This window comes from Typha latifolia, chromosome 9 (assembly GCF_019914945.1).
Source record: "Typha latifolia isolate L0001 chromosome 9, TyphaL0001v2, whole genome shotgun sequence".
NCBI classification, from domain to species: domain Eukaryota; kingdom Viridiplantae; phylum Streptophyta; class Magnoliopsida; order Poales; family Typhaceae; genus Typha; species Typha latifolia.
The window spans coordinates 1501738-1514671 of NC_133094.1; the positions used below are offsets into that span (position 1 = coordinate 1501738).

General features: G+C 36.6%; 2 protein-coding genes across 4 annotated transcripts; both read right to left on the bottom strand.

The window, feature by feature from the left end:
• Positions 1 to 32: 32 nt before the first annotated feature.
• Positions 33 to 5417, bottom strand: LOC140795799 (GTP-binding protein ERG). 3 transcript variants are annotated; one of them, XR_012110356.1, is made up of 10 exons: positions 4831 to 5380; positions 4260 to 4349; positions 3306 to 3454; positions 2925 to 3083; positions 2774 to 2840; positions 2256 to 2363; positions 2032 to 2171; positions 1243 to 1364; positions 988 to 1077; positions 396 to 533 (listed from the first exon to the last, which is right to left on the bottom strand). XR_012110356.1 is itself a non-coding variant. In XM_073148584.1 (9 exons), exons 1-8 carry the CDS (start codon positions 5326 to 5328, stop codon positions 1265 to 1267), a joined length of 1311 nt encoding a protein of 436 aa, XP_073004685.1. In that variant the 5' UTR covers positions 5329 to 5417; the 3' UTR covers positions 33 to 533; positions 1243 to 1264. The 3 variants fall into 3 exon arrangements, 2 of the variants coding, with proteins under 2 accessions (XP_073004685.1, XP_073004686.1); XM_073148584.1 differs by lacking the exon at positions 988 to 1077 and having other exon boundaries at positions 33 to 533; positions 4831 to 5417; XM_073148585.1 differs by lacking the exon at positions 988 to 1077 and having other exon boundaries at positions 33 to 553.
• A 1331-nt stretch (positions 5418 to 6748) lies between these two features.
• On the bottom strand, positions 6749 to 9389 carry LOC140794614 (zinc transporter 4-like). The gene is made up of 3 exons (XM_073146715.1): positions 8461 to 9389; positions 7870 to 8019; positions 6749 to 7213 (listed from the first exon to the last, which is right to left on the bottom strand). The coding sequence occupies exons 1-3, from the start codon at positions 9085 to 9087 to the stop codon at positions 6908 to 6910; spliced, it is 1083 nt and encodes a 360-aa protein (XP_073002816.1). The 5' UTR covers positions 9088 to 9389; the 3' UTR covers positions 6749 to 6907.
• Between the last annotated feature and the right edge of the window lie 3545 nt (positions 9390 to 12934).

A 12934-nucleotide genomic window follows, 5' to 3' on the forward strand; every position in this document is an offset into this window, starting at 1 on the left:
AAAAGAACACATTACACATAACAAAGGACCGAGAAAAAAAGGTTATGCACATCCAAAGTGATTATCATGTAATGTGAATTATTAACATCCTTGCAGCATAAAAGATGTCTTTTCCAGGAGAGAGGCATTTTATCTCGATAATGGAATAGAATGATAAATTTCTAGAGAATAATCTCCTTGCATGCCCAATACCATACAAAAAGGAGAAGATTTTCCAGTTTCCAAACAATTCAACTATAGCATCTGATGCTGTGTAAAACATATAAAGTTAGAATGTCCTGGGGCTGAACAGCTAACTTTGAGTCAGGGAAGTGAGGAGTGCTGTTCAATCGTATTAGAACACCTGAAAGTATATGAGCTCAACACTGTCGACCAGTATCAGTTTCAAGAGGGTCCTTTTGAGTTTGATGTTGAAGCAGGGGCATCCTTCAACTGCATAAAAGATGGTGTAGCAGCAGTCCTGGGTTTTGTGCCAGACCGTTTCATAATCACCAATGCATATACACAGTCAGAAGGGAAACCTTCATAATAACCTGAGAAGACAATAAACAGACTGCTTCACATAAGATTAGAATGAGAGTTTCTGCCTGCATCATAAAGCACACTAAAATTGCAAAAATATTGTCTGGGCTTTGCTACTTTATTATATGCACGCATCAGGAAATGGGTTAGTCCAATGATCTTTGTAACTAGCTGGTTCACAATGTTTTGTAACCTTTTACTAGGTTATATGTATATGAAGGGTATTCTAATGCATGAGACTCCCATCAATGCATGACATTTGCGAGAGCAAGACGTACTCAACCTTACCTCCATTTCTGGAGAGGGTGTTCCCATGGCTTGAATCCCTTTACAATTTGGATTATGAGCCTATGTAAATTAGAAATTCATGAAACAATAAACTTCTTCTAGCTTTGACTTTCAGTTAGAAATCTCATTCTGGCCAAAAGAAGTGGGAAGAAACATTGCGAAGGTATGATAAATGACCTGATAGGCATAAATATGAGAGAATTTCTGGGGTTCGTATCTCATCAATATGCAGCTAGGTTGAGCTTCCAGAGCAATTTGGCCAAAATTCTAGGAGCATCATAAATAGCAACATGAGACTCCAGCTCGATCTAATAGTTTCAACAAACTTATGAAACTATGGGATACACCAGAATAAAATATACAACATAATACAAACTAAATTGATATGGTAACATGAGCAAACAGAAGATATAGGAGCTTCAACTCACTTACATGTGAAATGACCATGATAAACTCAGGCACTTTTCTTTTTAGTAACTCTAACTTGGAGAATGAGATGCACTTCTCTCTTGAATATCGACCTCAGCTCTTGGTTGGCTTCAATACCTATTCTCCTGAGCAAGAGAAATATAGCACACATTTGAGCTACTTCATCAACGTAACAATTGGCTTTTTACTCAACATACACATACACACGTCTGTAACAGATTGTTGCTTTGAATGCATGTATTCATCATAACTAAAATAATATATTCCCTCCCAATTAGTAAACAAGAATATTTCTCCTATAAACAAATTGGCATAGATGCATATTATACAGACCAATATATACTATTGTAGTATCAGTTATTTATATTATCTTAGTTCTTCAAAATATGCCATATAGGCTAACTGTATCATGCCATATCCATAGCTGTGAACGTGCTTCACTGATGGCTTTTTAATATGAAAATAAAGACTGAACAAATAGCTTAACATCATGCACATGCACAAGTGAAACACAAACACCAGACAGCAAAAATTACGATTAATGTCCTAACACCAGTAGATGAGCACCCACATGTATATGCAGTCCGCACATAACAACATCTATGAACAATATTCCTAAAATAGTGCACATGGGCATCCATGAGGACAGACAACCCACACATAACAAAGAATATGAACTAACAGACCCACCATATATATATATGCATGTGCGCATATATAATATTCATATACAATATACAGAGAAAAGATGTCAAAAAGTTCCTAAAGGGGCACTTAACAAGGAAGTAATACCCTATCTTGGATCCATTTTTTCCAACAAGAATCTGCCGCTGGCTTTGTTTTGGAGTAATAAAGTGTTGCTCCACCCGAAGAGAACCATCTCTTAGCTCCTTCCAATCCATTAATCGATGCTCAATAACATATGGAATTTCCTGAAAGAGATGGTATATTGGAACAACTATTCTCAGAAGTAAAAGAGATTACCACTACCTCACTATAGTTTAACATAATATTACCTGATGAATATGATTGAGCATCTTCTCCCGAACAACTTCCAAAGCAATGCTTTTCATTATTTCTTCGCTCATGATGGTTGGATCCTCATCCCAAGGTCTTTTAACTGCCTACAAATTAACAAGCAATGAGAATCATTACCTCCACACATGATGGTTCAATCCTTATCCAAATTACATTAACTTCTACTATATAAGGATTTAAAAGCAATAAGAACTAGAAGTGATATATACAAGTGTATAAAACTAGGTTTTGTTGATCAGTGGGATAGCAATGAAAAGAAGAAAATAATGGATATACCACTTGAACTCCCAGAATTCCCAGACTACCTCCTTGAAATGATGACAGCGGCCTATAAGCTTACTACAACAAATTAATTGTCTATCTATAGCATACTTGTTTAAATTCATCCGTTTAAATATTATACTTGTCTACTAATAGTTCAATTCATTAATGATTAAACAATGTAAAAGATGTGCATTTAAGAACTACCTTGGAATATAATGACCAAAAGAGATACCTGGTCCATCAAGTACTGCAGAAGATCTTTCACTCCTGATCCTTTTAGTCCAGATATCATGAAGTACCTGTAAGCGATGAAGATAATATCTAAGAACAAGTAATAAAGAACTTGAACATAAGAAAACATGTGCCTAGACTTAACAACAGACCTTTCATATCCAGGAAGATCTTCAAATTCTTTTGCAACTTTCAACAAGTCTTTCTTATCTTCAACTAGATCAACCTTGTTCATGCATAATAGACGCTTTTGTTTAGGGTGAACTTCTGCACCTAGCCGTTTAATCAACTTTGTCACCCTTGTGTCAGGCCTATATATATGAACCAAGAATAGAAAATTTTCATGAGTACTATCGTATCTGATGCTTACAAGCTGTGCAAATTAGCAATTTTATTTCATTAAAGAGTAGCACATATAGATTATAGATGCTAATCTGGTACATCTGAACGAAAATTGGGAGGAGAAATTATAGCCAACAGAAGTGTTCAACTAAAGCAATAAAAAACTGAAACTTAAAAGGTATGATACTTACACAGTAAGATGCCTATGGACATCAAAAATGACAATCAACATATCATATAGCTCAATCGAGCTCCAAGCACTATCCACACGAACTCGGACATCTGTCCTGTAAGGGTAGCCATGATGCCCTATCATGAGTCCTGGAGTGTCAAAGAAACACTGTGGAAATGAAGTTAGTTCAGTAAACTGCAAATGCAACATGCAGTAGAGATGAGATACTTTTGAAATATGTTACATGGACGTGCAGAAAATATGCTCCTAACTAGTTAGCACAGCATAAGTTCAGGGCTGGTTATAGTATTCACTCTAACAGCATTCAGTAAAGATATAAGAGAGTCTTCTAATGACTACTCAATGCTGATTGAGATTTAATTCCAGTATAAACTACTGTCATTTTTCTTCAAACAATTACAAAGATATGGCTATATGTTTCAAAGAAAATAATTTGAACAGACTGACCATAAATTATTAATCACAGATGACAGTTTGTTTGTCATGTTACAAAATTATACAAGTCCAGATAATACCACACTCCCATGGAAAGATTGCATAAGAATCTTGTTAACTTATTATCTACTTAAGGAACTGAATCTGCAAAAAACATTGTGTTTTCTTTCTTGTATGCAAATTAAAAGCAAACAAACTGATTGGCCCTTTTATCAAGTGTTACAAATCCCAGAATGATTCAATTAACTCACTATATACTCCTAAGTAAAGTTGCTGAAACCCTTTATCCCACTACTAATATCATTAGCATCTGGCAATCTTACTGTGTCCTCAGACACAGTTCCAATAATCTATTATCTAACGACCATATAAAGGGTGAAAAGAATTGCAGGTCATAAACTAAGATGCAGTCATAAAAGTTTGTCCACAGAGTCAAAAGCCAATAAGTTGGATATACCTACATTGAGGAAAAAGAAAAGAAAAAAGAGAATCTGATAGAACAAGGAAAAGAGCATACTATTTGAGTGTTCTCTTTGGTCATTACTCCCAAAACTTCATGGGTAGTTGTATTTGTCTTCCGAGAGACAGCAGCAACTTTTGATCCAACCTGAAATAAGAAAGATATATTAGTAACTTCTAAGGTGCTTCTTGCCACATGATTGTTAAACATGAATAGGCAGAAAATAAATGTGTATTGAAGTTACATGTATGCCAATATATACTATAAAGAAATATCAGAAGCCTTTATGGTGAGATTCACAGTCAAAATCTTAATTTAACCTCCCAAATTAACTATCATCTTCACAATACTCGGTGAAATCTTTTCTGAAAATAATATATGCTTCCGAAATCAAGAATTTCTTATTCAAGAAGGCATTTTCGGACATTGGATGCAGTTACTAATTCGTGATCTACCATGTACAGAATGAGAACTTCATCCTAGAATTCTACGATTCTGAAGCTTTTCATTTTTCTTCTCTTGTTGTAAATTTTATGTTCCCAGAATGTATCCTTGCACCTTAAGAACAACAAGAACACTAGTTTCTCGGCGAAAAGCTAATTAGAGAGAATAAAGGAACCAAATTTACCATAAAATTCGTCAGTGACGACTTGCCGGCATTTGGAGCCCCAATTATTCCAACCGAGAGCGACTTCTGGTCCTCCTCCTTCACCACCATATCCTCCTCCTCTTCTGCATCATCTGGCGGCTCCAGCGCGGCCTGGAGAAGCGCTCTCACCAGCCTCGTCGCTCTCTCCCTTTCCTCCTCTTCCTCCATCAGCTTCTTGATCGCCTTCCTCTCCCCGAACAGGGCCTCGTCCGCCCTCGCCCGGTATGCCGCGTCCCACATCGGATTTCGGCTGGAATTTGACGTAACTGGATCGTGGGGCAGGGAAAACTGGGAGCTATCGAAGTCGGAGGTGGTGGGAGTGCGGTCAGTGTCATCGTCGGTGGCGGCGGCGGTGGTGAGATCAGTTTGGGGGTCGGCGGCGGCGAAGAGGCGAGAAGGGAGAAGGAGGTGTGGATTGGCACGGGTAGTAGTGAGGAGGGCGGAGGAGGTGAGTTTAAGAGCTCGGAGAGCTCTCATGGCGTGAGAGAGAGAGAGAGAGAGAGAGAGAGAGAGAGAGAGAAGGGTTTTGGGGTAGAGAAATGGAGAGATTCAGAGAAGTGAGGTTTAAGGAGGTTCTTCTTCTGTCCCAAGGCCCAATAAAGGCCATAATTGAATACATCTTAAGAAGCCCAAATAACTGGGCCTAATGGGCCACAGTTCAATTATTCTAGGCCTCATTTATTCATGGATAAGAAGAATAAGAATAAAAAACAACCACCACAAAGTTTAAACTTCTCCTTCCTTGTTTAGCATGAAACTAAAACCATAACTATTAGTTTAGAATTTATAACTTTAGCAACGTTGTCAAATAAAATACCTCGATGTTAGTTTTCTTAATCGCCAGCTATCACATAGATGAGTTAAATATAGATACAGAATAACCTAAATATCTTTTAGTAATATTTTTTAAAAAGTTACGATAAAATTAACAAAAGGAACTAAATTCTAAGATCAAATGAGAGGTAATTTAGTTTTTTTTATAAATGACGAAATATTCTCTATTTCATCGATTACTATTAGGTTAAAGTTAGTTTTAGAGTATTTTTCAATCATTACAAGCAAAAAATATATATAAGATAGAGGGTGAATAATAATAAATTTCCCTAAAAACTTTTGTTCCCTCTGAAGGATGAGTTCTTCTTCCTAACAACTCTTCTTTCATTTGAAACATTAATTATACTTTGGACTATGTTGTTCTTATTCCTTCAAAATTGCAGGACCAATCTTTTGGGCAGTAATAAGTCAAAGTAACTTTCACCCTCAGACTTCACAAACTTCATAGTGGGGGCATCCTGTTCTTTTCATTCAGATTTGAAGGATAAGAATGAGCAAGGTTGTGATCCCATGCCTCCTTTTGCTTCTTTCTCCTTCACAATCCTTGAAACTTGTTCTTTGACTTGAATGCAATATTTTTTACACCATGTGCTCTCAATTGAAGCAAAGGTGGAGACTGAAGCAAAGTGAGTTCATGGACCCTACCACTGCTACTTCTCCACTCTAGCTTAGTTGAGGCTATTGGGTATATCCTTACCTGGCATCTTGATCCTTTCCTTTGGTTCAGAATTTGAATTTTAGATTCAGATGGGTCAGATTGGCCCACTAGATTATCTTCTATATTTTATCTTTTTTTTTTTCGAGAAGTGAAACAGAATTTGTGCTCTTCAGATGGGTCAGATTGGCCCACTAGTTTTCTTAGTTATATATAATCAACCCATTCTTGATACATTGAAAAAGATTACATTAAATTACAAGTTGGTAAGATGGAATTGAGACCATATTTTTATCTTTCTCAATGTGAAGGACTGGAGATTATGTTTGATATCTTCTCCATTGGTCAGCCACCTACCAGAATTTGGTATCACAAGAAACATTTTGATTACTCAAAATACTAGTACAATAGTTTGCAACTTGAGGTGAATTTTCCCTTTCATCTTGTTCATCACTAGTACATAATGCATTTATGGATTTAATAAAGTATTACATATATCCAAGATCACATTGAAAACATCTTGAATTAGTCATAGGCTTTTAATTGGAGATCAACTAGCTAAAAGTTTTAAGCCCATTTAGCAATTAGAGACATCAAGCCTGCTCCAAGAAGGAGAGCAAGGTGTGTTCCAAACTGAAGTCTCCCATTAGTTTGGACTCTAGGGTTCATAAAGTCTGCTGCTAAGAGATCAACAAGAGCCATGTAGATCAAAATTCCAGCTGATGCAGAATTGAAGAAGCCCTCAACTATGAGGGCTGTTGAGCTATGTTGATTATAGCTAGATGATATAGCAATGCCGAGTGCAATGCCAAAGGGAGTAGTGAGAGAGAAGAAGGTTGCCATGATCAATGTTGCTCTTGCTTTGAAGTTTGCCTGCAAAGAGAGGAGACAATAAAAATCAATCTTAATTTTATGAGATGTAAATAATAAGTGGTGTAAATCTTTTCTTTTCCCCTAATTTAGCTGCTTGAATTTTTATTTTGATATGTTTAAAGTAATAAAAAAATATTGTCGTGTCATAACAGGCTCCCACCAATACGAGGTCTAAAAGTACAGATATATATAATCCTACCTTTATTATTATATATAGTGTTTCCTTAATCGGACCATATTACGAGAGTACACTTTTCGGTAGAGAAAGTACACTTTTCAGTAGAGAAATGACGTAATAGATTTTCACCGATACAAAGTCTAAAAGCGCAGATATATGCAGTCTTATTTTCATTATTATATATGTTGTTTTTAAGATACGAAGGTTCTTTTCTATAAAGAAATGACGTTATAGATTATATATATATATAATCTGCAGTTGTAACTTTATTATTATATACGTTCTTTTTGAACCGTCGAAACACACCACTAAATTACAACATATACTTTAAAAAAAAAGAGAGGAAAAACCCCCACAATTTATTCATTATTCTCTGATTTAATTCTCATTCTACACTTAAATGACATTTTTTACCTAGGCATAGAACTTCAAGATAATTCAATTATTTAAAACAGTTAAGCAAAGAAAATTAATATACCTGAACAATGCATCCACCAAGCCCTATGCCTTCAAAGAATTGATGGAAGCTCAAGGCTCCCACAAGAGGCCTTATAGTGGAGGCACTTTGAGAAGCACCCAAGGATACTCCAATAATCACAGAATGCACCACAATTCCCAGCTCCAGAACCTGCATGACCAATTCATTGAATCATCTGGGGTTGGTAGTTGCTGGCAAAGAACAAATTCCTAAGCAATTGGTCAGACAAAAGAGAACCAGAGATTATTGGGGTAAAATAAAATAAAAAAAAGTTCTCAACTTTCAGCAACCTTTTCTTTCTTTTTAAATAGTAATCTAATCTCTAACTCATTCCCTCAGCCTTATTGGTTCACAGGGAAAGGGGGGGAAGAAGAATACATCACAATTGGTAACCATGCCTTTTATACATGGAATTGGTTATTCTCAGATACAAGTTGCATAACAATGCATCAATCAATTGAAAGCTCTATTTCATTGTTAAATTCTAACATTAAATTTTTAATATTTTATATATTTATTGGTAGATAGATAGATAGATAGATAGATTTGGCGGAACTTAAAACTCAGGAAATAACTCAAATTAATACTTACTTGAGAAACAACTCGGTGGCGGATTTTGTCGGAGAGCGAGGCCTCCTCCGGCGAGGCGACTGAGCCATGCGCATGGCCATGAGTGCCATGGGTATGTACATGAACATGCCCTGAATGGCCCCCTGCTCTCTCCTCATCGCCGCCGCCGCCGTCGTCGTCCAACGGCTGCGCCTTGCTGAAGTGAGACCTCTTATAGTAGCTGGTGGCCAGCGAATCCACAATCATGGTCCCGATCGCCGACGACATGGCGACGAAGCCGGCGAACGGGAAGTCATGCCATGGCTCATCGCTGAGGCAGGGAGATGTCAAGCTGGCGAAGGCGGCGGGGAGGATGTGGATCAGCCCTGTGGCGAGTATGACCCCTGCCGCGAAGGCCTTGATCACGAAGAACACGTCGTTCTCCGGCCGAAGGGCCGGCACCGACCGCCCCGCTATCGGTATGAGGACTCCAGTGGCTCCGGCCGATAGGATGGATGCAATGGCGACCGCCTTCGTGCTCAATGCTTTCCTGGCGTCGCCGCCGTCGGTGCGGTTGGTGCAGCCACAGCCATCACTACTACCATGAGTTCGCAATGGAAGGAGCAGGAGGAAGGAGAAGAGGAGAAAGATAACTCTCATGGTCGTCATATCACCAAGAGAGAGAGAGAGAGATAGAGTAGTGGAAGAGGAATAAGAGTGAGAAAAGCTTATGGATATTGATGTGTTCTTATAGTTGGCATGGTGGAGTGAGCGAAACCTTAAACTTCACAAGGGTGTCGGAAGCTGGAATGGGAGGTAGTAAAAGAAATAGATTTGAGTGTGTAATGATGGGCTCATCTCAAGAGTTTATGTCTCATGATGTGAGCCAACAAAGTGGTCACAAGGAATTAAAAGGGGGATAAATTAAGGGGGGTGAGGGAGAATAGGAGGTGCTTTTATGCACTTTGGGTGTTGACACGATGTTGTCATAAGGGCAATAAATAGTGGTAACCAACCTTGGTAATATATTTTATATGAGGGAATGCCGAATGCATCATGCTTCTACTAAGCATGTCTAGTTGGATGTGCATGCTTAATCTCTTGCCTATTGATAGACTCATATTTAAATTTTAATCGGTCATTATATATTTTCTATATGCACTATCGAGCATGTCAAAATATATAACAATTTAAGAAAATTAAGTGTAATAAATCCAATTATTATCAAGTATGCATAAGTGTTAAATTATTTAAAAGGTAGAATAACTCTATAATCTTTTTTTGGTAGTAGGAGAGTTATATACCAAACTTTATGTTTGTCTCTTTTTAGTGAGTTATTGCTTGGCATCATGGACTCAATCCTCAGCCGCAGGAGTCAAATTGTTTGACATCATCTCTGATGTGAAAAACCAAAAGCAGAGAACCTGGAAATCCACTGGAGGATGCAGATTCTCTACATCTCTCTTCTGAAGCAGAGGAAAGGCAGAGTCCAATATCTCTCTCTCTCTCCCTCTCTCAGACACACATACATTGGCTATCTCAGAGTGGAAAGTAGTTTAAATTATTTTTATTTTATTTTATAGCAGCCTCAGTTTAGGGTATTAATGCCATAGATTTTCTAAAGAAATAGCTCACCAATGCAAGAAAATCCTAGTGATATAGTTCACCTTCTATCCCAAAGGTTTTTTTTTTTCCTTCAAAACCATATCACAAAGTGAAAGGAAAGCACAATAAATAGGTAAACTAAAGAACTTCATTTCACAAAGAGTATATATATTGAAACAGGGTAATCCTCTTAATTTCTTTTCTCTTTGATGGGGCATAGTGCAACTGCGAAAATCACTACGAAAAATTAAACATAGCTTAAATTTGCCCCTTCTATACCAGGAAAGATTTGATGTATGTTCTCCTGCTCTTTTATAAAAGGGGGCCTCCTATTCTAAATTTATTTTAACTTTGAAATATTCCTACTTTATATTTCTTCTTTCCCCCCTCCTCTGCTGGAGGTCAACTATTTGTAGTAAAAGATTGTTCTCCAGCTAGAGGCCCCAAGGAGGATGCTTTAGTTCACTACTGCTCAAGATGCAACTGAATAAATTCATCATATGATTGCTTTTAATTCCCCATAATATACTTTAGCAACGTAACGTCGACAGAAGAGCTACCGATAATTACAACCATACAATAAGAACCTAAGTTCAAAAATAAAGCTACCTTTTGTTGATCATCTATTCCATCCTAAAGTTCTCATCCTTCACCACAGAAATAAAAACAAAAGAAGCTGATTAGCTTGAGAAAGTATACAATTTCCAGTAATTCAAGTACTTAATTGACTGCTTACTCTCTTCTTCTTCTTTTGTCTGTCTTTCTTGTTTTTGGAAAGATCTGCATGCTAAGGAAGGACTTTGCTCTCAAAGTTTGAGCTCTCGAAAAAGTCCAAGGTTTTTCTTATCATGCCATTGTTATTGACGTTGACTCCGAAAAAAGAGAGGAAAAGGAACACTATTGGCGTCTTTAGCATATCTTTTATGATCTTTGTCAATTTTATTAACACCAATCTTTAAATTTGTTAATAGCCCTTGGTTCCTTGCAGTCTTCTTTTTCGGTACCAGTAGATGCTGTGCTTTACTTGAAAGTTTATATTGGGATGCCTCAAGAACCTATTCGGAAAATTGAGATTTATATATATATATTGAGGTAACATAATTGTTACCTAATTATCAAAAAAGAAAAAGGGAAAAAAAATATTCTACTCCAATAATGGAACTCAAATATTCAAAGAAGAATGATAAGAACTGTTCTTCTTCCTTCTTTTGTTCTATCTAATGTAAAGAAATTATTTGGCAGTGGAAACAAGATGCATGAACTGGATAAGGAGCACATCACAAGCTTATTCTGTGGTTACATCAGTAGTCCTGCTCCACCACTTCTATTCTCCAATGTATACAATAATTTGGGGTCTTTAGATAAAAGGGGTTTTAAACTTTATAAGTTGCTCCGTAAAATTGGGATGTGAGGTTCCCAAATCACATCAATAGATGAGAATTATCCAGCTGTGTCGAAGGGAAATTGGCATTTAACACCCTGCCTTTTTACTTATTTACATTTCACTATTTTATATTTATTTTTACCAAATATGTATAAATAAAACACTAATGCTATTTAGAGAGATGAGAATATCTGTTCAAAAATGCCCTCATCCTCTTTGCGTTCTCTTTTCCTTTAAGACACAATGACCTTAAATCTCAAAAAGGGACTACTTTAATTTGACCAAAATTAAAGTGAGTTCTACCTAATCTCAAAGCAAACAAATCGTTTGATTTTATATGTAAAAATAAAATCAAATGTAACCCATTTTTTAGGTTAATGACTCACCAAATGAGCTTCCGTATAATTAGTTTGGGTTAGCTATTTTGAGTTGGGTTGAGTAAAGTATATTTTAATAATTTTTTTAGTATAGTTAGGTTAACTTAGGAGTTTAATTAAATTTAATTACTAGAACTAACAAATATTTGGTAAAATATAAGGTTTGATTTGTAAATATTACAGATATAAATGAGAAATAGGTGAAAAGACAGAGCCTTAAATGTAAATATTCCAGTGCGGGAAAGATAACAAGGCCATTCAATGGTCCCTACGGTGAGAATTTCACTGTGAGGGTAGACTGGTGAACAACTACAACCAACGTGCTAAAAGTACCATCAACAGCAGTGATATCAACTATAAATCTCAGTCTCTCACCATCCAAAATTTAAAAAGAAAAAAGAAGAAAAAAAAGAAGAAAAGATTTCAATAATAATATCACATATAAGATCCTATTAGGACCCGTCTAAGCTGAAGCAGGAGTTGGGTAGATTAGAAGTGATTGAAATCTGAGACACAAGCTTGGAAAAGAAAGAGTATTCTTTTAGAATAATATAAAAGCATAGGGTATAGTACAAAACATACAGTTAGAACACTGAGGAGTGGAAGATAGGGTTGCATGCATTTGAGACCCTTGGTTTTGGTATCTCACAGGTCGGCAAAGTGACAGGAGAGTAAGTAAACGACGCTACCTGCGTAATGCATTGACCTAAAAAGAAGGCCAATTAGACTGCAGGGTGGTGCTCTGAGGACATGATATGTGGGTCAACTACAAGCCCACTATACTATATCCTGATCAATGTTACAACTACCATACCACTTACTGAGTTGACCAACTCATTCATCTTTGCTTACTGATCCAGTAGACAGTAGTCTCTGCATCTGCATCTGTGCTCCAAGGAGCTTTTATTCTTAAAAGTGTCAATCTTATCATAGACATATCTAAGGTTCATTATGAGTTTTTGACTATTTTAAGTAGGTACGTCTGATTGGTTTTAAAAGTTAAATATGAGACTATGTATGTTTGAAAAGAATAAGATCTAAGATCCAATTATTTAAGATTTGATATGTAAATAAATATTTGGGTAGGGCTAGAATATGGTATTGAATAAGCTCCTGAGTCTTTCTTTTTTGTTTTTTTGAATAATTTTAA

Coding starts and splice junctions, on each gene's coding strand:
- LOC140795799 (XM_073148584.1), bottom strand. CDS start 5,328: ATGAGAGCTCTCCGAGCTCTTAAACTCACCTCCTCCGCCCTCCTCACT. Junction 3,084..3,305: donor GTCCATAGGCATCTTACTGT/GTAAGTATCATA, acceptor TCATATATATAG/GCCTGACACAAGGGTGACAA. Junction 2,172..2,255: donor TGCTCAATCATATTCATCAG/GTAATATTATGT, acceptor CATCTCTTTCAG/GAAATTCCATATGTTATTGA.
- LOC140794614 (XM_073146715.1), bottom strand. CDS start 9,087: ATGACGACCATGAGAGTTATCTTTCTCCTCTTCTCCTTCCTCCTGCTC. Junction 8,020..8,460: donor GCCACCGAGTTGTTTCTCAA/GTAAGTATTAAT, acceptor TTGGTCATGCAG/GTTCTGGAGCTGGGAATTGT. Junction 7,214..7,869: donor TTGGTGGATGCATTGTTCAG/GTATATTAATTT, acceptor CTCTCTTTGCAG/GCAAACTTCAAAGCAAGAGC.